Below are 26,073 nucleotides of genomic sequence, written 5' to 3' on the forward strand. Positions count from 1 at the left end.
ACTAGCCTTCTATTTATTTTAAATGAATTCTGCAGTTACCATATAACAGGAAAGAAGTAAAAGTAGAAAAGGTATATCACTGAATGATATAGATATGATTTAAACAATATATCTTATAGTGCTCTAATGTCTGAAGGGTATATTTTGAACGACAGGCTTTGCCGTGCTTTTTCCCAAGAATTAAAAACAAAGATCCAGACTGTGTGTAGACTAAACTAGCCAGATGATATATGGGAGATACTTTGCTGAAGGTTTAGATTACACTAAGGTATTAGTTACTACCACTGTGAATCTTCTGCTCTTACACACCCTCATCAACTCAGAAAAGATCTCTTAATTTAGCGGATTAGTTGGATCCAGTGTATTAGGGCAAGAAAAACAACAAAATACTACTACATTAAGAGCTACTGCTGGAAATACACATGTAAAAACAGACATTTAACAAACAATTCAGATTTGATTATGTATTATTTATGCATAAACATATAACTTTATCCTTTTCCCCAACAAATTACTAAACACCAGTCTTTACTGTCTTCTTGTACATGGCTTCAGCTTCATGTCCTTCTATTGTATGTTACATTCAAATTGGTGTTGCACATTCTTTCCATATACATTCTGAAATTGAATGATTGCTTTGAATATCACTGGCCCAACATCATATTCTCATGTCTTTACAAAACATGGTATTAATGTGATAATTATTAAAACAAGAGACACAAGGCATGCTTTTTATAGCCACTATAAATTTTGATAAGTCAGTAAAGAGCCAGTGACCACTGTGAAATGTAATAACATAGCACCATATTAAAGAAACACAAACATTCATGCATTAGAAAAAATAACATTATGCATATTAGAAGTTTTGGACAATTCTTGGTACACTTGCCATCATGTATTGTTTAGCAAGGTACCATCTTAGAATATTGCAGAAAGTTAATCCTTATACCATGGGGGAATGAAACCTAAAGATGAACATTAAAAATGTTTGTTGACCACTGTGCTTCCTGCACTTGTATTAATTCTATACAGTAGTGTACAGTGTATAATCTAAAGCTCCTGAGTAAACCTCTGTATGGCTAATTGGCAATTACAACAAACTGTAACATCCAAATGTATATTGTAAATTGTACATTGTACAAGTTCCAACACAAATAGCACAGTATCACATTTTGCAACCATTTTGAGAAGTATGGCAAATCGAGAAAATGCTTTAATATGTGATTATAAATATACTATATAATATTAAGAAAGCATGCCCTAAAGAAGAACAGGTAATTAAAAAAGAAGCTTTGGTTGAGTGTGAAAACAGCATTCCTGTGCTTTTGTCTGAATGTGAATCCTGTAGGATTTAGGGGGGAAAGTAAAAGAACAAAGCAAACAAGTGGACAGTAGCAACAGTTCACTGGCATACATACAGGCACGAGTGTAATTTTTAATAATAAAATAATGAAAATTAACATAATGTAAAAAATAAAAGAAAACAAATATCCATATAGCATGTTAATATAAATCAGTTCATTTCTTCACAAACCCACTGTGTCCTCTTGCTTGCTTTCTCTGAGGTCCTGACATATAAGGGTCCCTCTCACTTCTTTCTGGTAAATAAAGGAAACCTCTTCTCCTTTTCTTTCTTGGCAGAGGGAACTTCTGAGGCAGCGGAGGATGAAGGAGGGGGAAAGGTCTGGGCTCGAGGCTCTGAAGGACCTGCTACTGACTCCTCTGTCTCATACTTTGCTGCCTTTTCAATGGCCTTAGTCCAGATCTTTAGTTCTTCCTGTGGAAGTAATGTCAACAAGAAAATTTGAAATATTTAGACATGAGCAACTTTTAAACTGAAAGCAGTATGCTTCCACCGAACACATGCCAAACACTTTTTTTGTCACATACATAAACACAATATATTGGATTTATTATAGAGTAAACATGCATTATTTAAACAATTCATAATCTGTGCCAAATTAAAGGAACATGAAAGCTACAGGGCCACAACAAGCCTACAAATCACATTCAATTTGCTTTGACACACAGTGTTCATGCTTCTAGTACTGAATATTCCCTCAGCTGATGCGTTGATTACGGTGGTGGTGATGGTGGTGGAGACAACATTCTCTTATGGTTATATGATATCAAGGAACATTTAGCAATGCTAATAATATAATACATAAGATTATTCTATATACCATTTGGACACTGTTTATTGTTACTTTTTCATTTTTTTTCCATTTTTATCAGTAAGAAAACAAAACAAATCAAATACCACATGAACCAAAAGTGTAAATTTACCTCTGATTCCAATGCAGCAAATGGTTTATTATCTTAAAGGTTGCCAGAATGTTTAGAGTATGTTATCTGTACCACCACAAGGTTTCTTTAATGTTATGTGGATATTAGGTAAACCCACGCAAGTATAAAATGAATAGCATTGATTTTAGTGTTAAATGTGCATTTTGGGAAAGTACTGACCTCATCTCTACACTGGAACAAGTATTCAGTTCCATCTCCAAGCCTAGAACATGCAGAAAACAATGGAGGACTGGTTCATATTTCATTCCAGATGGCTAAATAAAGAATCTGTTTGATTAGGTTTCAAAGAAGAAGTCCCAAGACACTGAAGTCATTTCAGCTATTGTAACTGATGCACAAAGCTAGAAACAACTGAGTTCAAAAGGTTAAATGTTTTTAAAAGGGAAAAAAGGCATTAAAATGTTAAGAAGAAAATTAGGAAAGTGTATCCTGAATCATAATAGTAATCTTAAACTCTTGACAAAAATGATAAACGACCTGCCATAAACATTTCAATCTCTTGGTATGTAGCCTTCAATGCATTGTGTGACTTATTTGGCATAAATGTAATAGATATATGAGAAAAAAATTGCAATCTGGAGTGAACAGAAATATGCAGATGGAGGGACCAAATGTTACAACTGATATGATTCAAAAGGTAATATAGATACAGTTAATACAGTTAAAAAGACAACGCATGACTATCACAGAAAGGAAATACTGACATTGGAACTAATAGCATGATGTTTCCTTTCAATATTTGTGACTAATCACTTTTTCCTCTTTGTTTGTATTTTAAAATTCTGCTTGGTCTTTCAAGTCTGACATCTATACCATGCCACAAAACACTCTAAAAGAGCTACTAAATATTCCTTTACTTGGGTTTGATAATGAACGATACATTTTGCTAAGCTTACCGCAGTTTAAACACATGCTTCTTCTTCTTGTAATTGGTCAGAATCTCACAAACAACATTGAGGAGTGACAGCGGTTCTTCTCCATGGTATGTAACACTATGACCAAAACTCTTTGCATCTTTGTAGGCTGAAAGCTGACCAGGTTTTAAAACAAAGTAGATGCTGTTCCATGACCTGAGACAAGAAAATAGAAATAAAAGGTATTTTATTTAGTAGGATTTTGACTTCTTTGTATAAGAGTAAAGTTTAAATCAAGACAAGATCAGCTGAGGACAGTATACTATAAGTATGTTACCTATTGGGTGCTTTTTTATTAGGTCCCTCCATCTCATGTTTACGTGTGAGTGTTCCCTGCAGCAGGACTGGCTGATGAATAGGCATGATGGGGAGAGTGGCAGCCTGCTCTGGCTCCTTGGTATCCTGGGTGGATGTAGAAGGCTCCAGTTCCATAGAGCCACTTTCCTGAATATCTGAAACGATGGGCACTGCTGAATCCCCTGCAGTACTATCTCCACGGCCTGAGCTGGGCTCGGCTGCTGCCATGCCAGACTAAACACAAACACAGATATATAAAAACAAATGTTTAATAAATAGCCATTAAAATATACAGAGGTCTAGAACAATAATGGAGATGGAGTAGCAAACTTTACTGACAAGAGACTGCTCTTCAATTGTGTCCAAATGCGAGGACTCTTCAGCAAAGCCTGTGTCGTCCCTCCTAAATGCCAAAGGTACAAAGTTAATGAAATTAATCACTGTTCACAAATGATGTGATCTGATGTGAACTCTTTATTACCTGCTATCCTTTTCTTCTTCCTGTCTGTACTGCTGCATTTCCTGCTGCTGCTTTCTGATTTCAAACAGTTCAAGCTAGAATTAAAAAAAAAGTTATTAAACGCAAACTTCCTCTTATACATACATACCCAAAGCTCTAATGTCCTTACTGTTGTAAGTCGCTCCAGTGCAGAAAATCGCTCCTCCCAAGTGGCCGTGGATTTCTCAAAGGCCTCATGCCTCTTTAGAAGTTTCTCTACATCATCCACAGATTGACCCAAGTCCTTACTGGCCACATACGGTTCCTGAGCTATTAACCAGGCTTCTGCTACAGATGCATCCCGGGCAAACTGGCAAACCTCTAACACTAGGGGGAGGCATTGACAATAGTTTACAGGCTTATATACAGTATACACAAAGGATAACTAGAGGAATGTGCATGGATTGTTAAAAGTAATTATTGAGGCATGCGTGAATAATTCAAGAGCACATACACAGTCTCAGCCAGTCCCATCTGTCATCCCATTTAAGCATCATCTGCTTCCTCTTCTCAATTAGCTGCATCAACTTCTCTTTGATCTACAGAAGAAAATAACACGTAGCATAACAAATCAATCCTCCGACAGACCCTAATATGATAGCTCAAATACTGTTGTATCTGATTACCTCATCTGAATCCCTGTGCTTCTGTTCTAGCAGAGCCTTCCCTAACTCCACACAGTCATTAAACTTTGGTCCACGAGTCTCAATCTCTGCACGGATCCCTTGGTGATACTTCATTAACAACTCCACTGATGACACATCTCTAGAGTTGTGCACAGGACACACACACATTTAGACACATTTTCACAATTCTTAAAATGACTTTAATTCTCTGTGGTGCAAATCTAAGCACACCTGGGTTTCTCCTGAGTTTCAATTTGCTGGATGATGCTTTCCATCCAGGCCATTAGGTCCCTAACCATGGTGAAGAAGCGGAACTTGCTTGCTGTCTCCTCCAGCTGTTTCCGCCTGCCTGCACATGCAGCCAGAAGACCCTTCCAGGCATCAACCACCTCTTTCTCTGTTGCTTTGATTGCATTTGCCTGAACTCCAGCATACTGGGCATGCAAACGTACTGCAGTGTCCTGAAACTGCTGTACCTATATATGTGAAGTAAGGTAAGATAAGGTACTGTATTGTCAATTTATACAATACAACAAAATATACATTTTGGCAAATCTCAGAGAGTATTAAGGGCATTTAAAACCTGAAACTTTGAAGGAAGTTAAAAAAATTAAGAATTAAGAATCAATATAAACGGAGCACACTGCAAAAAAAAGATCAGACATAGTAAAATGCTTTGATTGTTGGAATGTATACTGAGATGTATATATTGTACATATTTTTAAAGAGATATATTGCAACCTCTGCAAGCAAGAAGGCGGCACATGCAGAGGCAGCGTCTGGGTGCTCTAAAACAATTTATTTAACAAGTACATTTAATTAACATTTAATGATGCAAGTCTTATTTAACATCTGCATAGTGGTCTACCTGCTTTCCGAGGGAGCTGATATCTCTCTCAAATGCAGCATGCATGCGATGGAAAGACTCTGCCTTGCTGAAATCCTCTCCTAAATCTTCTGGAAGCTCATTCTGTTTTTCCTGGATCTGGACTACTAACTCCTTGCCATCATAAAAGTACCTGTGCAGAAGGAGAGATTATAAGATTTCGTTCTCTACCAGTTAGTAAATTGCATTTATATATATATAAAGTTGCACAAGAAAAGATACTAATTGTTTGTTGAAGACTCATCATATGTAAAATATTACACATCAAACTGATTCTATATTCTCCACAACAACGTACTTAAACAGATCATAAGAAGAAGTCAGGAGCTGTGTGCGGGTGTCAATGAGCTCCAAAAGATCTGCCCAGCTCTCGTTAACGCTGTCCTTCCATTCGGCAAGTGTGGATGATTCACTATGACCGGCCTCGATCAGCTCATCAATGGTGTGATTCACAGTGTCCACCCGCTCCTGTCCTACAGTCCCCGTCTCCCTGGCAAACTCCCTGAACTTATCCCTCAGCATCTAAGTGTCATTTAAGCAGTCACATGGAATAATTATTAGAATAGAAAATGCAGCATTATACATTCATACCTTGTTAAATGGTGACTGTTTAGGTTGTGACATAAATACATCCATAAACCAGAATTCATTCCATATTCTACCATTAAGTGTCTTGAATTACTATATGTGTGAATCTGTGCATGTTCTGTGGTACCGTAATATGGTCCAGGTCCTGTCCCATCTCCTGTGACGAAGCCACTACATCACGCTCAGCAATCCACTGCTCCAGATCTTCCACCTCTCGGCTCAAGAGGAAGTGATGGTAAGTGTGATCAAGATTTCTCCTACGGTCCTCAGCCAGTTCCTTCAGCCCTGCATATTGTTTGTCCACCTGACCCTGCCTCCGGATGATGGCCTCCCTGCACAGGAAGATATGAATTTCTGTGACACTTCTCTTGTCAGAGATTGTTTAAAAACTGCACTGTAAACCCAGCATACCCTTCAGGATGGTCCTCAGCAAACATCTTTTGAGCGCGGTCAGCAAGCTTCTGGATAGAATCTGCATAGTCATCAACAACCTGCTTCAGAACCAAGTGCCGCTTTAGCAAAATCATACCACTCTGCTCATCCTGGAAAGAATAGAGATTAGAAGTTAAAAAAGAAGACAAAGCTGATGTTTCAAATAAATGTAACAACTCCAAAGTACTCCAAATTATTTGCCAATGCTTCCTGAACAGCTCTACCTTGGCTTTATCGTCAGCAATCATGTAAAGTTCCTGTTCACCAATCCATGCTTCTGCTTCATCTGCATCATTGTAGTACTGCTGGGCATCGTTAGAGGTATTGAGTCGAAGTCTGCGTTTTGCCATTTCATCCTGTAGCTGTGCCCACACTTCCTCCAACCTCTTCATTTCCTCAGACATATGCTCTGTCACTGGACTCTCTTCTGCAGCTGCCATCATTCGCCGACCCCGCTGTAACACCTCATCCACCCGTGGCTGGTGACCATCAATCTCCTTCTGGAGGGTCTGTGTTTGGATAAAATTTGATTCACACAAATAATGATGAGAAGTAAAGCAATTAAACAATTTTGACGTTGCCTCAGGTCAGAATAAAACGTGCACTGATTACCTGATTCTTTTTCAGGAGAAGCTGGACTGTCTGTAGATTGTTCCCATGATCCTGTGACATGGCCAATGGCAACCTCTCTTCAAGCCAGAGCTAAAATGTCAATGAAACAAAAGATTAACTGAATGTTACTTAGATCTCATGTGAAACATTCCTTGTGTAATTGAAACTCACTATCTCATCTGCCACATCTCTGTAGAATTGGTACACGGCTTTAGCTGCCTCAAGTTTTCCTTTGCGCTGAGCCAAAGGTGTAAGGAGTTGCTGAAAGTTCCTCTGGAGGGCCTGCAGCTCCACTTCCAGCTCAGGCTGCTCTTCAGTTAGTGTAGTATGCTGCTGCACAGCTTCCTGTAGCTCTTCCAACTCACGCGCTCGGCCTCGAACCTGATTCTCAGTCATCTGCAGAAGTACAGGTAAAACTGTTTATACAGCTTTCAAGCATTTGTCTAAGAAGTTAACCAGACCAATTCTTGTGTAAACAGAATCAACCTTTGAGCTCATTGTACAGAAATCGGTATGTTTCTGGGTTGATGCTGAGCTCAGGTTATTGTTTGTGTGATAAAGTTCTCCCTGTGTCTGCATGAGTTGCTCTTTTTTCTTTCTATGTCCCAAAAACACAGCAATGGATGGATTGGCTATGCTAAAATCGAGTGTGAATTTGTGCATGGTCACTGAGATGGACTACCCTCCCATTCAGTGTGTGATCTTTCACTGTAAACAGTGAACCAAGGATATGATCCGCCATGTCCTGAACAGGATAATAAGGTTACTAAAGTTGAATAACTAAATAAATAAATGAATAAACATAAATAGTTATTGGCTTTACTATATTAATAACATTTGTGAGATTTGTCACCTGGTTTCAAAAAAATCACTAACACAGATGCAAATTAAGCTTAAGCTGTCAACTGCATCGTGTTTTACAGCATTATTAAGCCGAGCATCTGGACAAATAATTTGTCATTAAAATCAATCTTTTATTAGCTACGCTATGAGATTGCCTTTTTTGCAAAGCACAACACTCACACACCCACATTCCAGGATGACAGCTGTTTGGTACAAATGCTGGGTCCACAGGGCCAAATCTGTGTGTGAGTTGCTCGACAAGCATAATGGAACACTCTAACACATTTAACACAGCCTGCAAAATCATCAGACTTTGATCCTATAGAAACCTTTGGAGATTTTTTTAGAACAGCAGGTGAAACACCAAAACAGGCACGTGTTATTTTTTTACTTGGTTACACACACTCTCTGGCCTTAACAGTGCAAATGCTGACAAGTAATAATGCCTGTCAGTGTTGCCCACTTTTCCACTCACTGCATATGCAATTCATCTATAGTGTTTTATATTTTGGTGTTTCAGCTGCTGTTCCATATAATGAAAAAGGATTTTTCAGTTTATTTTCATATTTAAAAGAGTAATCAAGTCTTTGGTTTTTATTTTCACAGATATTATATACAGTATTAAAAAATGCTCCATTCCTTTCTTACAGAATGTGCCATATGTGTGTTAAGCCCTTTTATAATTTTAATCACAAGCTATCATTTTCTAGCGTATTTATAATGAACCGGTGGCCCTACATGATGACAAGAAGTCATGATATAATATAAATATGAATTTCACATTACAATATTATTGTTTATGTCATTTTGTAATTCAGTGGAACCCACAACCTACATTTATCAATGATTTTCTTTTTTATGTCTTACTTTTATTTTAAAATACATTCACATTAATACATTTCAATTAATTATTTTTAATAAGTTATTTTAATAAGTTATTTTTAAAGCAGCTTTACAGCTATATAATCTATAAATTCAGAATATAAATAATAAAAACCAAGATAGCATAATTTCTGAATTCATTTTCTGTTGCAGTTGCCAAATGGTTTAAAGAGAAGTGTTTGATATTACATGAATATTTACCTGATGCTTCTTGAGAAGGATATTGGCACTAGTGAGATCATTCACCTCCTTATCAATATCACCCTGGAGCTGCTGCTGCTGCAGATTTCCCAACCAGTTGTTCAAATCAGTCAAGCTCTGCTCAAACAGTTCAGAGCGGTTTGCATCAAACAGAAGCCGGGCCTTTTCCTGTGTGGTGTTTTCCAACTTGTTCCACAGTTCATGAAGTTTAGCCAGACGTTCTGTCACAATAGGTTCAAACTCTGGTTTGGAAGCGATCAACTCGTTACCTTCCTGCAGAGGTGTAAAAAGGCAAGAAGTTACATTTAGAATTTTTGTTGAATAGATTTACAGGGATTTGCAGTGTGTTTGGTAGGTAAGTGAAACATATTTTATAGTGAGCAGACGCATTTACAAACCTTGTCAATTTTGGTGAGCCAATCTTTATTTGAATCCAGTTCTGCCATGAAGGCCTGGTGCTTCTGCCATTTGGTGTGAAGGTTGTGAGCCTCATCATATGATGTGTCCTGAGCAGTCAGCATTTTCTCATTTATCCAAAGAGTAAGCTGATGAATGAGGCGGAAATAGGAAAGAATGAGGACTAAAGTAAAGTGACTGAGAAATGATTGAATACTTTAAAAAGCTATCTAGATTCATTCAACTGGAATAAAAAAATGAATTACATCCTGAGTGTTCTGAAGAAAATGTTGCAGGGCTCTGTTGTCTCTGAGTATCTCAGACACCTCTTTGGCTTTTTCTTGGTTCTTTGCATATCTGCAGGAACGTACAAACACACATTAGGTGCACAGTGCATATTAACACTCAACTCACTGTGAGAAAGTCTCTCTATCTCCAGAACAAAGCTCTGCTCTTACAGATGAGCACTTTTACTATGAGATCAATACCCATCAGGACAGGCGCCCAGCTTTCACTACAACAGACGACCTCCACTTATGGGAAAAATATAGACTTCCTCTCCAATGACTAATGCTCTTGTCTCAATGCTGACCCAAGAACGGTGGGATTACACAGCATGTTTTAGTAATATGCCTAACACTAGCTGTTAGAGAAAGTACCATGGAGTCTTTCAAAGCAGATTAGTTGTCTTATCCTATCTGTCACACCTGAATAAGCCCATACAATGCTTAACACCTTAACTGTTAAATAAAGTGTTTTAAAATGGAAAAAAAAAAAAAACACAAATGAGGATGTCTCCAAAACTAGAACAGAAAACCACTGGCATTATGTATATTCAGGTTGAGTAACAGAACCTTAACATAGCAAGAGACAAATTTTGGATATGTATGGTCAAAACCACCAAAGGTTTGTACACACAATTTAATGTCAGTAAATTTAAAACAGAATATATAATACGAGTATTTATCACACACAGTATTAAATTTTTCTGACCTGTCTTGGATTGAGTTTATTTTATCCTTTACTTTTGGTCCGTAAAGGTTTCCACTGTCTACCAGCCTTTGACCTCCTTCTAAGGTATTTAATATTTTGTCCTCATTAGCATCCATAGTGGTGACAAAGTCCTCATGTTTCTTCAAAGCCTTCTCTGCTCCATCAAGTGTGTCAAGCAATTCAAGGTGAGCCAGAACATACTCCTGGTAAAAGTAAATATAAATGTACACAGGATTTTGTATTTGGAGTACGGGTGTATCTGGGTTAGAATCTGGAAAAGATTGACAGTATTCTTACCTGGTTGTTCAAGGTGGTTTCAGCTTGCTTTGCATCTCTTGAGAACTGTTGGAAACCCATGCCTTGGTCCAAGAAGTTTTTTCGGCTGTCCCACATTTTCTGCAGCTCATCCCAACCCTTATCTAAGCCCTTCAGCCTCTGATCCAGCTGTTGGTACTGGGCATCTTCCTCTTGGTCTCGAGTAACGGCTGCTCCAGTGTCTCTAATGCTGTGATAGTCCTCCTCGTGCCTGTCCATATCTTCTTTTAGTGCATCATGAAGACTTAGGAGATTCTCTGCTTCTGGCAGGCTTGTAGGCATCTCCTCAGATGCGATGGCCTTCTGTGTCTTGAAAAGCCAGGACTCAAAGTCATCCAGGTTCTGCAGGAAATTTTGCAACTTGCTTACTTCACCGAGAGAATCCTCTCTATCCTTCAGTGTTTGTTTCAACGTCTCCCAAGCTTTGTTTAACTCTGCTTTTCTGGCTAGGATGTCTGTGGCATTCTCAGGATGGTCCTTGACAAGTTGTTGGACTTCACCATGCAGGAAGTTTAGCTTATCCTGAATAGCAGCCAGGTCTCTTTCAATGCCATAAAGTTTCCTTTGGATAGTCATGACAGCAGCCAGGTCATTTCCAAGCTCCTGTGTAGACTCAATGACTCGTGTCTTGTCTTTGATCCATGCTACAGTTTCATCACACTCAAGCCCATAGTTGTGAAGACTGAGTGCTGAATCTACATTGTGCTTCTTATATTCTACCATAGCCTTAAAATCTTCCCACCTGTAAAGGCAGTACAAGAGGTATTAAAGTTATGTGATAGCCAATGATATTAAACTGGGAAACTACAGTGAGCATGCATGGCTTGAAAATCAATACCTAGTGAAAAGACCTTACCTCTTATTGAGACGAGTCTGACAGTCCTTCACCTCTTTGAATCGCGGGTGTCTCCTATCCTCTAGCTGCTTTGCTGCTTTGTTGATGCCATCCACCCGTGCCTGCATGTTGCCCATTTCTTGAGCAAGGATGCTCAACCTGGCAACACAGGAAATTATTCTTTAAGCAACTTGCCCTATTGAAAATGTTTACCAAAGTGTCACCATGCAGCTCCTTGAAAATGAAATTTGCAATGGAATGGCATGCATGTCAGTAATGTCCATATGTTCTTAAAATAAGATGTAATAAATACCAATCCACCATGACATACTTGACACATACCAACCAGGGTGATCTTGGAACATGCACATACCTATTCTGAACGACCTCCAGGTCTTCCAACTTCTCTGGTGTTTCTAAACCAACCAGCCAGGTCTCTTTCTGACCCATCCAGAGCTCACAGGCATCTGTTTCACTGAAAATGGTGTACAGTGCCATAGTGTCCTCTAACTTCTTCTGTCGTAGATCTGAGAGAGTCAAGAGCTCCATGTAAAGATCCCTAATGTCCTTCAGACGTCTTTGGATGTCGGGCGTGTTCTTTAGCTCATTTGGCAGTGAATTAGCCTGTTTGGTCAGAGCATCAATAGTGGCCCCATTCTTAACTGCCTCATCATTCAAAACATGGTGCCTCTTGAGCAATCTCTGTGTGGTGTACTCCTCATGCCCGATATCTTCAGTGCTCATCTGCCGTATGGCATCTAACAGCCAGGCCTTAAGGTCATCAGCATCACCCTGGAACTGGAAGAAACGTTGGGTGTCCTGGAGGTTCTGTTTGCGAAATGCAGCCAGCTCCTCCAGTTGCTGCCATTGCCTTTGTACGTCATCCATTCGCTGCAGCACCTTAGGGGCACCAAAATGCTTGGCTTTCACCATCTTTTCACCTTCACCCATCACCTGCTTCAGGTGATCACGTCGAGCATCTAGCTCATCTTCAAAAGCACTGTGTTTACTCTGCAGCACCAGCACACTGGTGAGGTCCTTGCCATAGTCGAGAGAAGAGAATATGTGTTCCTTCTCACGGATCCAGCTCTCCAGTTCAGCTATCTCCCAGAAGAAGTTCCAGAAAAGACGAGACTGCTCCAAACGGGCCTTGCGTTGTGCTGCAAGGGCACACAGCTCCTGATAACATAGGTCTAAGTGCTGTACTCTGTCTCGAATCACTTGGGGGTCACATGGTTTGTAGCCTGGTTGAGGAGGCAGAGAGCAGAAATGAGCAGAAATCAGAGCTGAAACTCTATACTGTATACTATATATATATATATATACATATGTAAACTATACGTATGTATACTTATTTTGCTTTATTAAATGCTTTACTAAGATTAACCTTTAGTTATAAGTTTACAATTTTGGTGTTAATTGTACTTGATAATAGCCTGATAGCATGCTAATAGCAGGGAAAGTGTAAGAAAAAGTGCTACTAACTGTCTCCATTGGCAAATTTGAGAGCAGCTGCATTAGCTGAGCTCACTCTCTCTGCTTGCACAGCAATATCTGCCTCAATTAAAGCATGCTTCTGCAGAAGGTCCTCCACCTCTAACAAGTGCTTCCCAAAGTCAGGGTACTGGAGACGAGTCTGAATAAAAAGTCACAGTTAAGTCACAATAAATATATATACAAAGAAACTAACACAAATAACATGACCATTTGAATTTGAATTTGGATTTAAAATTAAGAACAAAATGATGCATTGGCTTTGCCAGATAATTCCACTCAATTGTTAAGCTTGAACTACTGTTTAATTTCACAGCACTAATAAAATCTTCTTCTACCTTCATCTCATCCATCCAGTTAATGATGTAAAGCATTTCTTGGAAGATTCTTTGCAAGGTAAGGTTTTTCTCCAGACGGCCCTTGCGAGCGTTCAGAAGCTCCTGGAGGTAGTCCCAGAGCCTCAGGATATTGTCTTTCCTCACATCTATCCGTTTAGCATCATGGTACCGCTCTTCCTCCAGCTCTTTAGACAAAGCCACCAGGGCTTGCACACGTTCCTCATATGCAGCAATGTCTGTCTCGATGGCATCATGCTTTTTCTTTGCTGCCTCCACTGCTGGTAGATCATATCCAAAATTGTCCTACAATGTAAAGGTGCATTGAAGTATATTGCTTGAATGTGGATTGCTGCGTTATCTAAAATTATCTCATGTCCTTATTTGTTCCAAAGCATAAAGGCAATCTGAAGTACCTGTGCCACCAGTTTCTGGTTCTCCAGCAACCAGGTTTCTCTCATAGCAGCCTTTCTGTCAAAGCGGCGAGCCATTTGTTCGAGCTTTTCCTGCCTGATGAGCTCATCTCTAAGCACCCGCTCTCGCTCATGTTCAGCCCGTTCCAAGCGCTCCCATGCCTGGGTTAGGTGATTATTGTTTGAACATGTGTTTAATATGAATCATTTTATAATATTGTTATTACCTGTAAACTATACAGTATATACTTTAAACTGATAGAATATAAGAAAAGCCAAGCAGTGGTGGATCTAAAAATTCAATAGAGGTGCCTCACCCTGTTGATATCTGCCACCAGTGCACCTTCTTTAGGGGTGTAAACCTTCTGATTGTTGGCTCTCATCCTGCTCTGGATAGTGAAGAGCAGTACCTCCAGGTTCCCCTTTTCCTGAAATCTTTATGGATAATTCAATAGATGATTCTATGTCAAATGAAATGTATTAAATATCAAAATAAACATGAAAAAGAATAAATCAGGTCTACTTTGGAGGTTTTTCCACAGTACGGTAGGAGTTGAAGGCTTGTAATTGTTGCTGGACTCCATTCAGAGAGTTTGCAAGTTTGCGGTTGTTCAGAAAAATGATGGTCTGTTCAATCCATGTTAACAGATCTGAGGAAAGTGTCTCATACATTTTAATCATCTTCTCTGTCTCAATGGCATGATCCAGCACCTGAAGAACAACATGTCTTTTCAGCATAGGCTTGACTTGTATAAATCACACATACTCACACGGAGCTAAGCAAACACACTCTGACCTTCCCAACTCGCTTGCCTTCAACTGCCAGAGCTTTCATCTTTGAGAAGTAGTGATAGAAAGCAACAACATAAGTGATGATGGACTTCTCGTCTGGGTTCTCGGTAAACACATCTGCAAATGACAGAACACAGAAAGATGTAAGGTCTCTTTCAAACATGAGAAGCTTCTTTAGTGTTTGGTGTGAAGATTTTTTTGCCTTCTGGATCCAGAAGTTTGGTGACACCAAGGTTTCTCTCAGCCACGTTGAAAGCTTGCTGAAGATTATGAGTTGGATTGGATCTCTGCAGGTTGCCATAGTCTACTAGATCTGGCCTAAAGAAATGAAAGATTTGCAAAATTTGAGAAATTTAAATGCATTACAGTTTTTTTTTTTTTTCGTTTTTTCTTTTCAAACTTTGTTTAGAATGCTTTTCTTTCACTGCACCTGTGTTTGTGTATAAGGGCATTAAAAGCTAAGCCATCCTTCCAGCTTGTGGTGAAGTTGGTGATATTTACATTTGGATACCTAAAAATACAAAAGATACACCCGATTAAAGTCTGTATATGTATGTATATTATGATATGATATATGATAGCCAGCACTGATAACATTTACCCAGCGGTCTTCATTTGACACCAAAGCAGCAAGGCATCTTTAGCAGAGCGAGTCTCCTGCTTACCCGTCTTGTCTGTTTTTTCTACCTCTACTACAATGTCCTGAATCTGTACAACAGGAAAAAAAAGGTAGATATCAGATGGGTGTAAGCTGGTTACTAGAATAATATTTTGCAAAACGTTTCACATAACTTCACTTATATGCTCTCTGACAGTGTGAAGAATCCACACAGTGAAAAAATCCAAACCAAAAAAAAAGTAGACAGCTATTTCCTTTCCTCTGCTTACATTTTCTCTTGTCTACATTTAATCCCATGTAGAGGGATAAAATTATACAGCGGATCATATTGTTTGAACTGGCTGAGCTAAAAATATGCCGGCTGTCAAATGTAGTGATTTAAAAAAAAAAACATTTTATTCATCAGTAAAAATACAAAATTTGTGTTGCTGTATTTACTAAGTAAAAAGCAAGTATAAATACAGTAAAAACATGATGTCTTGGCAAACTATATAAGTGGAGGAAAGTTTGAATTGGTTGTTTCTTGCTTTTATTTACGTAACATGTTACTCATTCTCAGAACTTTAATCTCATACCTGGAGAATTTAGCTCACCTGGAAGCGAAGAATGATTGTCCAAATGAGCCCCAGGATAAGACGGTGGTTCCCGTCTACAATATCATGTGAGCCCATGTTCTCCAAATGAACCCTCTGCTCCCTGAGAAACTGCAGGGCCTTGTCAACATTCTCCAAACAGTGAATCCTCATGCGACCTTTAGTAGGTCTGGGCTAGAAAATATAGAAACAGGCCAAAGGATGCTGAAATATAACTGTGTATGTGTACAGTCTGAAGATTATCATCTTCTTAACATCTGGATCAGCACATACTCACCAGCCTTTCACCTGACAGAACCTCGAGTAGTTTGATGAGCATTCTTCCATCCCGCAGGTCTAGATAGAGGTCTGAGATACGGCAGCTGACTCGAGCCAGGATGGAGTTCACCCATTTTGTGAAGGTCTTCTTTTGCACTGCTTCTCGCTCATCTGGTGAGCAGAGTGAGAAGAAAAAATTAAGCTTACCAAGCTAGAGTAAAAGTGCTTACTTGTTTTTTCCTCCCTGTCCATATGTTCATTTTTGAAATAGCTTTAGGACCTTAACAATACACACAGATACTATGTGCTGAGAAATATGTATCTGAGATAAACAGAAATGTGCATGCAGGTGTAGGTTTGACTTTCCTTATGACACATAGATTTGTATTTGGATTGTGACATAAGTGGACAAGGGGCTTCCCAAACAGTAACAGGGATAAAATGCAAACCAAAAGGAAAACACAATACCCAAAGATGATATAGTAACTTGGAAAGCTCATAGATCCTTTCAGTGACAAATGAAGTATTTGCAGTATTTCAAACGATTTATATATCTGTTCCATGTTTCTCCTAGTGTTTCCAGATAAGATCTTAAAATACTCCTGCATCATTAATAAGATAGAGAGAGAGAGAAAGAGAGAGAGAGAGAGAGAGAGAGAGAGATAGAGAGAGAGAGAGAGAGAGAGAAAGAGAGAGAGAGATGGGAGAGAGAGAGAGATGGGAGAGAGAGAGAGAGAGAGAGAGAGAGAGAGAGAGAGAGAAAGTGAGAGAAAGTGAGTGAGAGAGATAGAGAGAGAGAGAGAGAGAGAGAGAGAGAGAGAGAGAGAGAGAGAGAGAGAGAGAGAGAAAGAGAGAGAGAATGCACCTAATGGTACTGCAGAAAAAATAGCATTTAGATGGAAAACCTATGCTTTTAAGCGTATACTCCCTCAGCCCCATGAGACACCAGCCTACCCACTTTTACTCCTTAACTACAGAGAAAAAGAGCAGAAGCAGAATTCAGCCCATATGTCACTCTTCCACCAGAAAAAAGAAAAACAAACTAACACACACAAAAAAAATAATAAGAAGAAAATGAATACATTTTGAATAAATAGTTTTAGTGAATCAGAAAGGGATCCTGCAGCACCATAAACCACTACAAAACAATACTCTGATCGCTGAAGCCAGGAAAAGTCCTGACAACTGATACTAACTTAATGTAACTACACAGCTTAATATTCTTGTCCACATCTGTGCAAAAGACATTTTTTCTTCCACAACCTGGGATTTCAGACCTCTATTTGCTAAGTTTCCTCAAGAATAAAAAGTCAATATCATTGAAAGTGCTAGAAGTGTAGTTTTACTGTGCAGTCTCCGAGCAAACATGGCATCTGTATCTTTTTTTGATCATCCCATGTCTGTTGCCATGTGTATTATTCTGGCTGGTTAGATTCTAGCATGGAGGAACAGAAACTCTGCTAAACAGTGCTTTCTCTCAGGTGGCCTCAAGTCAGCATCAGAGGGAGGTTAAATGTTGCTCAGCTTCTCATCGCTTGGACTCAAATCTCCTCTCGAGCTCCAGCGACAGGACAATGAATTATTTATACTGATGGATTTTCCTTGTAGCAAGCAAGCCTGTGTTTTGCACAACAGTCAGCGTTTGCTGTAAAGCCATTCAGAAAATTTACTGGTGCCCATCACTAAATGCTAACTTGTAGTTAACTGAGTGAAATGGAATTAGGTCCAACAGGGTGATTGCAGGTCACAGTATAGTTGACATTTCACAATAATAATCAGTGGAAGGAGAGAGATGGAATAGAGAAGTAGAAAAAAACGGACAATTGAAACACAATCTGCTTTAATAATAAGCTCAAAAAGGAAACTGTCTCTAGCATGAATAGCTCATCAGAATAAAGTACAAGTTTCACATAAAAAAAAAACAAAAAAAACCCAAATAAACAAATTCATTTCAGGATTAAAAAAGGTACACTCGTACTAGCTACTAGCTAATTATTGTTAGTTAAAAGTAAGCATTACTGGATTCAGTTCTTTTAGAGATTTTTTATAAACATTTTTTCATCAACACTCTTTTCAAACACATAGATTAATGCTAAGAAATATGCTTCATGTGCTCTTCAGCAGCACGAGTACGAAAAGTACAATGACTTGTTTATAAGCAGTAAGCAGAAGGGGGAAGTAACAAATGACTATTTAGCATCAGACAAGTCCCTGGAGTTGATCTAAATTCATAACGAATTTAAACTACAACCTATCTGACAGCAAGAATTAGTCCTATTCACTATCACTGTGATCTGCTATTATGTAAACACTGTATTTATCAAGCCAAAAAATTGTATTGTGACAGTTAGCTATTAGCACTCAGCTAGTTTGTACAATAGAGTTATCATAGTAGATAACATGTGATAGATATTCAGGAATAAAGCTGCTGTTTAGAATAGAGCTGATATTTTCACACTTGGTCTTTGGGTTTCTTGATGAACTGAGGTAAAGAATATAATTAGCTAAAATAACACAGTAACTAAAAGAAGTGTCTGTTTTGAACCTGACATCTTTGTCTTTTGTTTACTCCTACTTTCATATTTTAAGTAGATTTCAAATTTATAATCTTCTACTTTAACATGAGTCAAGAACTGTAGAATAGTCAGAGGCTGTACTTCAACATTTATGAGACTGAATATATTTATTCAGATGAGTATTTGTATTTTTACTTCAGTAAATAATCTGTCAGTGCCTGTTTGATGATATTATAGGTCATATTATTGTGTTAAATTCAGTGCTTAAATGTACCATATAAAATACACAAATGACTCGTCAATAAATTTCCACAAGCTGTGGTAAGCTCATGACATTACAATTAGAATGAAAAACAATCAAATTAAATGGCAAAAAAAAAAGCAGCAGTGGTGTGAGTAATAAATTCTATGCTCAGGGAAGGCACTGGACTTAGAGTATTTTCTGGATTTTTATTAAAACAATGTACGAATACATTGTTTTCTAAAGCACCATCACTACACCAGGATGCTGTTCTACTTCCACTAAATTAAATATTTAATGTAAATGCAGTAATGTAAACAAGCACTTACCAAGCATACCGATAGTTTCTGCCCTCCACAAAAACCACCACAACCAAACCCACCTAACCAACAAATGTTAAAAGGCACAGAGAGAGGCTGGACATGGCAGGGGATGGCACCCTTCTTCTCAGGGAGGGAGAGAGCAGAGGATGCAGCCAAAGGAGAACTTTACCTTGAAGCTGTCTGAACCTCCCGTCTAAGATGGAGTTGAAACAGATGTTTGAGGTGCTGTGACTTAGCCAGCGGGTTCGTTTCATACTCTGTGAAGACGATGACGAGGACGAAGAAGGTTTTTGCGGGGGAGAGGGTCTGGATAGTCTCGAAGTATATGAAGATGAGGAAGAAGTAGACAAGGAGGAGAAGGAAGCAGAGACCATTAAGGTGGCTTGTGTTGGTGGAATGCCCCGTATACTGCTTTTCCTCTCAGGCAAATTCTTGGGTTCATGCTTGGTGTGTCCGTTAGTCCTGGGCGCTGCCTTGTTCTCGCTACACTGAACTCTGGACACAGGTGGCGTGCTCCGGCTTCTGGTGATTTGAGTGCTGACTCGAATGGGGAGTTCTTTTCCTGAGGAGTACGCACTGGAGCGGATTGATGTGACCTCTCTGCTGGTCTTTAGGCTGAGCTTTACCTCTGGCAGCTGGCTCTGGCTCACAGGCATGGTGCGATACATACAAGGGCTGCTCATCATCAGCCAGCATTGCACACACCTCTGCAAGCCAGCCTTTCAGATGCAAAGTCTATCGCTTCCTGTCTTCTGTCTTCAAATCCTCCTCCTCCTCCTCTCCCATTCTCCCTCCCTCCCTATCTCCCTCCCTGTTTTTTACTCTCAGCTAGTGCAAGGAGCAGCTTCTCCAGCACCCAACTCATGCATATAGTATATACTTGCTCAGTTCCTCCTTTGCACAAACACATGATGTCATCATATGGGAAGTATTTAGTGACGAAGTATTCATTAATACAGGATTCTCAAAACAAATAAACAGACAGGAAGTGTATATTTGCAGGAACTATGCCTGAGACCACAAGTGACGAAAACAGAATGGAAGCATACAGAAAGCAATAACTAATCCCAAACATATATAGATATTTACACCTGTAATGTAAACTTACATATACAATGTACAATAGACATTTTGTTAGCTTGTTATGAAAGCTGGTAGATCACAAGCACTAAAGAACAAACCCCTCACTCTCAGTCTGTCTGCTTGCTCTTTGACGGGAAACTCTAATTGCATTAAATAAAGATCAGTGCACATGCTGAGCATATGACACCAGCTCGCAACTGCAGCATGTCTGCACCTTAAAGACACAGGCTTGAGAAGCCTCACAACAACACAAAACAGCTAAGCTACACTATTCTGCATGTACATCCGAGAATAACAGCCCTGTTACGATGTCTCGGGATCTGAGAATAAACCCCACAAATTCAAAGACGTTTAATCGAATAAATCAATATTTTTGTGTACATGCGAAGGAATAGTTTTGCATTAAGAGCGAAAGGTAAAGATTCAACTAGATTTCCTCTGATAATAATAAAAATATATATTTTTTTAAATCAGAAAATAATGCTTAAACTTAGTGTTCATATACACAGAAGCCCAGGGGGAAAAAGGTTAAGAAGATACAGCATTTAAGGACAAATTTGAATAATTATAATATTTAAAATGAATTAAATACAATTAAATGTTTAAATAATTAAAATAATGAGTCCCATTCAGGCTTCAGCTCCATCAAGACCCACACCCGGGATAAAGCAGTTTGTGAAGATGTATGAAATAATATATGACAAAAATATGACTTTTTAACCTGTATATTAATTATTAATATTTTGAAAATATTTTGAGAATACCTAAAATAACTGTATGATCTAACTATAAATTAAATGATTCCGCCTGTCCTGAATCTGTGTGTGTATGTGTGAGTGTGTATGAGTGTGTGGACTGGGAGACTAGTGCTCTGGCCTTGCACAGAGCTATTTTAAGGCTCCTGTTTCAGAGCAGCAATGCCACAGGTGTAGCAGCAATGGCATGTTCTCATTGCTTCGAGCCTTGGACATGGACAGGCAGGGCAGCTGTCCAGCTCCATCACACTAAACAACGCTGGGCATGTAAGAGCGATCTGAGATAGCTGGCTGGAGAGGTGAAGGGGGAGGAAACAAGAATTTGGAGAATGGGTTTGGTTGCTGGGGTTCAGGCTGGTCTTAAACTTAGCCTTTCTGGATGTGAAGGTCATATCATAGGTCATGTCATATAATATTAAGATCATATCATAGAAACATCACCTGCGAGAGCTTTGATGCGTGAACGCTCAAAGAGCCGAGCTGTGCTGTTGTCATTGTCCAGGTCCTCATCAGACAGCTCGAAGCGTGTGTTGATACGGCTGTACTGCTGTGTGATATCAGCATTGTCATAGTCCGTAGTGGAGGTCATAGCTGCTGGAGGCGGGGCGGGAGAGCCAGGAGACCTCAGAGCAGCGTGGAATGGGGATAATAGTTGATCTGTAAAGACAGAAGAAACCGATGAATTTTTCTGCCAACCTGCGTCAAACTTTATGCTTAAACTCCAGAAACATGTTCTTCATTCTAAAGATTATTGTACATGGTCTAATCTTGATTTGCTACCATTAAACTCATGATAGTTTATTGGAAGAATAAACAAACTATTTATTATTTAAGACACCATCAAACATAATAGCACCCATGCAACACAAAGTTATGCTCTTCACATTAGTCATTAAACATTCACATTTGGAAAAAGGCCAGCAGTTTCAGAGTACGTGAAGGTAACTCTGTGGCGTGATGGCTGAAAGTTTGTGGCTGAGATAGCTCTATCTGCCAGAGGCATGCTGCTTTTTCCTACTCTTATCACCCAACACATGGGCTGGGCAACCCCTCCAAGTAAAATAACACAGAATTCAACTACCATCTTCACCACATACTACATACTATTATGAGTTAATTTTCATGAATGCTTATTTCATGATTCAGCCATGTGTAAAAGCTTTGATTCAGCATTTTTTTTTTACAAATAAGGTTGCTTCAAATTATAGACTTTTCGAGCTACATACAGTACAAAGATATCACATTTACAAATACCATATTATAAAACAACATGTCAAACCAAGTAGTATTTATTTAAAAAAGAAAAAAAGCAAACCCTTTCCCAAAAATAGACTATTTAAAATGAAAACTAACAAATATAGTGTTTAAATTTTTAAAAAAGTATTTGGACAACCAAGCGTATTCAGTTAATGTGGTTACACTGTTAGGGGCATCTGTATAAAATTAAAGGGAACTAACTACTCAGGAAGTAACTGCAAAAATGGCTAGAAGTGGAAAATAAAAGGTCTAGGATCATTTCTTTTTACAAAAAAGAATGGATCAGAAAAAATGTTCAAATGAACAGAAGACACCAGAAAGACCTCTAGCACACGGGCAGGATACTTCTAAGCAAAATCAAGAAAAAAGGGTCAAGAAAGAAAAGAATTGATTGCTACAGACATCAGTCTTTGTCTGTGAGATTTATCAGATACTGCCAGAGAACAAAATATTCAAAACTAGAACAATTTATCATCCTCAAGAATAAAAAAGCAAGGATAACATTCATAAAAGCTCATGCAGAGGAAGACAGCAGCAGGAGAACCTATTTTAAGATTTATTGGCGATAGACATGTCTACTGATTCCGCACGACAATTCTTTACATAGTGTCACTGCGCGTCCTTAAACACACACTACCACTTTCTTTGCAACTTTCATTATGATCACTGTACATTTTTAAACCTGCCAACCTAGAATAAATTTTCATACAGAAATCTCATACCGTAAATAACTTGGAGAGTTGTGTATATCTATATTCACTCTGCCTTGCTTACTCTTCTTACAGTATGTTCAAGTCTTAGTTCTCCCTGTTGCTCTTGTGTATGTGACACCATATTTCCCCTTGGGGATTAATAAAGCACTCTACTCTCAGGTGAAATGTCAAAGTCTAGGGCTGCTTTTCCTACAGTGATATTGGTGAGCTTGTGTTCACTCGTGGCATCAAGAACTCAGAAGTGTACAGAGGAAATTATCAAATCAGCGAAGAAATTATTTAAGATAATGATGCAAAGCATACAGTACCAGCCATCTTTTAAAAGAATACTGCGAAAGAGACAATGTAAGTTCTTACAATGTAAGTTGCCTCCCAGAGCCCTATAAGATCTATAAGATGAGTCAGAAACGTAATTAGCAGATTGATGCTCAATACTCAGACATTTGCCAAGATTTTATGAGGACAGAAAACTAAACACAGAAACACTAACTGTGTTCATCACTGTAATCATTAATCAACCGCTATTCAGAGTCTAACTTTGAACAGTATATCTATTATTTATATATTTTAAAAATTACATATCCTATTGGCTAACTAAAAAAACTACAGGGTGTCCTAAAAGTCTCCTTACACAGTTAAATTAATTTAATTTACTTGGTTTAATTTTTTTTTTCATACAGCCTTTAAGACAGAAATTTATGCATATTACAATCATACAGATAATATTTTTTAAATAATGTTTAATTTTGCTAAAAAGTGTTCTATGTATAGATACTTTTGAGGCATGCTGCACTTTATAAATCCCTTATTTTATAAATCATAATCATATGAGCATTAAACACAGCAAAGTTATCTCTTCCACTGATGATAACCCTGCTGTATCATGAAATAATTATCATGTATCTATCGTATAATAGATGAATCGAAGAAGAACGTGGAAAAACAGGGTCAGAGAAGAGGCCCTGGTGGAGGAGGAGTGCTTCTTTCGCTCTGTCCTCTGTATCAGGAGGTTGCAGAGAGGATGTTATCAGAGAATGACGTGCCCTCCCTCAGCGGGAATCCACTTATCACAGCTTACAGGGTTTACTCCTGCTCCATCAGCCTGCTCTCGTCAACTGTACTTACATTTCTGATCTAACACACGGCATGTGACATACTGTAGCTCCTGCTATCTGGATAGGACACAGTCTAATGAACTCAAATAAAAATGTCAAAGGAATAAAAATATATATATATTTAGTTAGTAGTTCAACAAATTAAACATGTGTGACGAGCAGGCTGATATTTCTATCTTGCCAAGTGAGCTGTTGTACAGTAGCTATGAGACAGAGCAGTGTAGTGGAATATTTCTGACGTGCATGATGATGAAGTAGCGAAACTAGAGACAGGCGTGGTTTGGATGCCCTCGTGTGCTGTGGTATGAAGAACTACAAACTGCCAATGTGTGCTCTGTTTCTGATGCCACACAGATAATGTTGGTTAAAGTTATTTCCATGAAGTTAATAATGAAAACATTCATCCAGGAAGCTTGTTTAGCAAACAGTGCTGTAATAGTCACTACGTCACAATCAGAATTGATATCAAGTACATGGCAGAAAAAAAACAAATCAAACATACATGATTTTATTGCAAATTTAACCCTAATGACTGGGTCATGAGCTACATGTGTTTTCATTAATTTCACCATAGTTAAAGAACGATATTATAGTAGTTACTAAGTTTTGCTATGAATTAATGAGTGATTTTGAGATGTCAAGGGGGATAACAGTGCACAGTGTGTGTTGTAATAACAACTGAAAGCTACAGTAATAGAACTGAAATGCAACAAATCGATGTTGGACTATTACTGGAAGATCACAAAACAGCAGTCACTAGGTTGTTAATGTAATTCGCTGTAGATTGAAGCTCCTACTGTAACACTACCTTATAAGGTTAGGACTAGAGCTCAACAAATTTCATTGTTATTGCTTAGTGATAAAACAGGGCTGTTTTTACTTTCACTGATATTGTGAAGCCACACTGTTTATTTAATAGACAGAGAATGTGTGTGTGTGTGTGTGTGTGTGTGTGTGTGTGTGTGTGTGTGTGTGAGTGAGTGAGTGAGAGAGCTTTAGAGCTACAGTAAGAGCATGTTATTTCTGCCCCGATGCTGTTACACTGTACACTTTCCTACTAGAATATATAGGCTACACTAAAGTGGAGATAATAATAATAATAATAATAATAATAATAATAATAATAATAATAATAATAATAATAATAATAAACAAAATAGTGAGATGTGTATAATATTAAAAGGATAAACGAAACTTTTGTCAGACAACAAGTAACAACTATGAGCATAGTGAGGAAAAAGTTTTTACACTTCAACTTCAGCTCCTTTGGCCTTTAGTGCACATTTTACAGCTTTCAGCTTTTCCAACATTCAGACTGTTAGTGATCATGAAGGTGCAACAATATATATCATTAACATATAATAAAGTTATTATAAATAGTAAATAGTGGGTAAAAAAAAAAAGCATAAAATAATAATAGACACTTCAACGCACTTATATATATATATATATATATATATATATATATATATATATATATATATATATATATATATATATATATGAATATTTATACTAAATTATAGCAACTATATATACTAAATTGTGAATAATATATATATATTTTTTAAAAGAACGAAACGAGCCATTTTAATTCATATAATATAATTTAACAATAATATATATGTATAATGAAATTACATTATATGAATTAAAATGAATCATATTTTATTTAGTAATAAAAATAGAACTTACCAACAGAGAGTTTGCGATATTAATGGTCACTTTTCTCTTGAGTGTACAGTTGCATTAATGTGTTAGTTGTGTGTTATAATCCGAGGTGAGGCGCTGAGGCCGGGGACAGCGGCATGGGGACTGAGTGCAGCTCCGCGCTCGCGCTCCGCCCTAACGGTTAAAAATAAAGCGGCTCGCAGCGCACAGCGCAGGACGCACATTCCTGCTGAGCCCCAGTGCCTTTAAATGGCACATGCACTGAGAAT

General features: G+C 38.3%; 1 protein-coding gene across 2 annotated transcripts; it reads right to left on the reverse strand.

The window, feature by feature from the left end:
- Positions 1-449: 449 nt before the first annotated feature.
- On the reverse strand, positions 450-26,073 carry sptb (spectrin, beta, erythrocytic). 2 transcript variants are annotated; one of them, XM_060879938.1, is made up of 37 exons: positions 25,829-26,073; positions 21,490-21,705; positions 16,150-16,301; positions 15,873-16,046; positions 15,262-15,368; positions 15,091-15,171; positions 14,863-14,978; positions 14,665-14,777; positions 14,392-14,579; positions 14,186-14,303; positions 13,872-14,030; positions 13,459-13,761; positions 13,112-13,262; positions 12,000-12,870; positions 11,648-11,785; positions 10,774-11,533; positions 10,477-10,679; positions 9,750-9,840; positions 9,486-9,632; positions 9,088-9,360; positions 7,333-7,557; positions 7,162-7,251; positions 6,774-7,058; positions 6,529-6,659; positions 6,245-6,449; positions 5,828-6,051; positions 5,512-5,662; positions 4,875-5,119; positions 4,644-4,782; positions 4,472-4,556; positions 4,148-4,344; positions 4,000-4,073; positions 3,858-3,921; positions 3,499-3,752; positions 3,204-3,377; positions 2,467-2,509; positions 450-1,777 (listed from the first exon to the last, which is right to left on the reverse strand). In XM_060879938.1, exons 2-37 carry the CDS (start codon positions 21,635-21,637, stop codon positions 1,589-1,591), a joined length of 7,068 nt encoding a protein of 2,355 aa, XP_060735921.1. In that variant the 5' UTR covers positions 21,638-21,705; positions 25,829-26,073; the 3' UTR covers positions 450-1,588. The 2 variants fall into 2 exon arrangements, with proteins under 2 accessions (XP_060735921.1, XP_060735920.1); XM_060879937.1 differs by lacking the exons at positions 21,490-21,705; positions 25,829-26,073 and adding an exon at positions 19,380-19,948.

The sequence above is a fragment of the Tachysurus vachellii genome, chromosome 10 (assembly GCF_030014155.1).
Source record: "Tachysurus vachellii isolate PV-2020 chromosome 10, HZAU_Pvac_v1, whole genome shotgun sequence".
NCBI classification, from domain to species: Eukaryota; Metazoa; Chordata; class Actinopteri; order Siluriformes; family Bagridae; genus Tachysurus; species Tachysurus vachellii.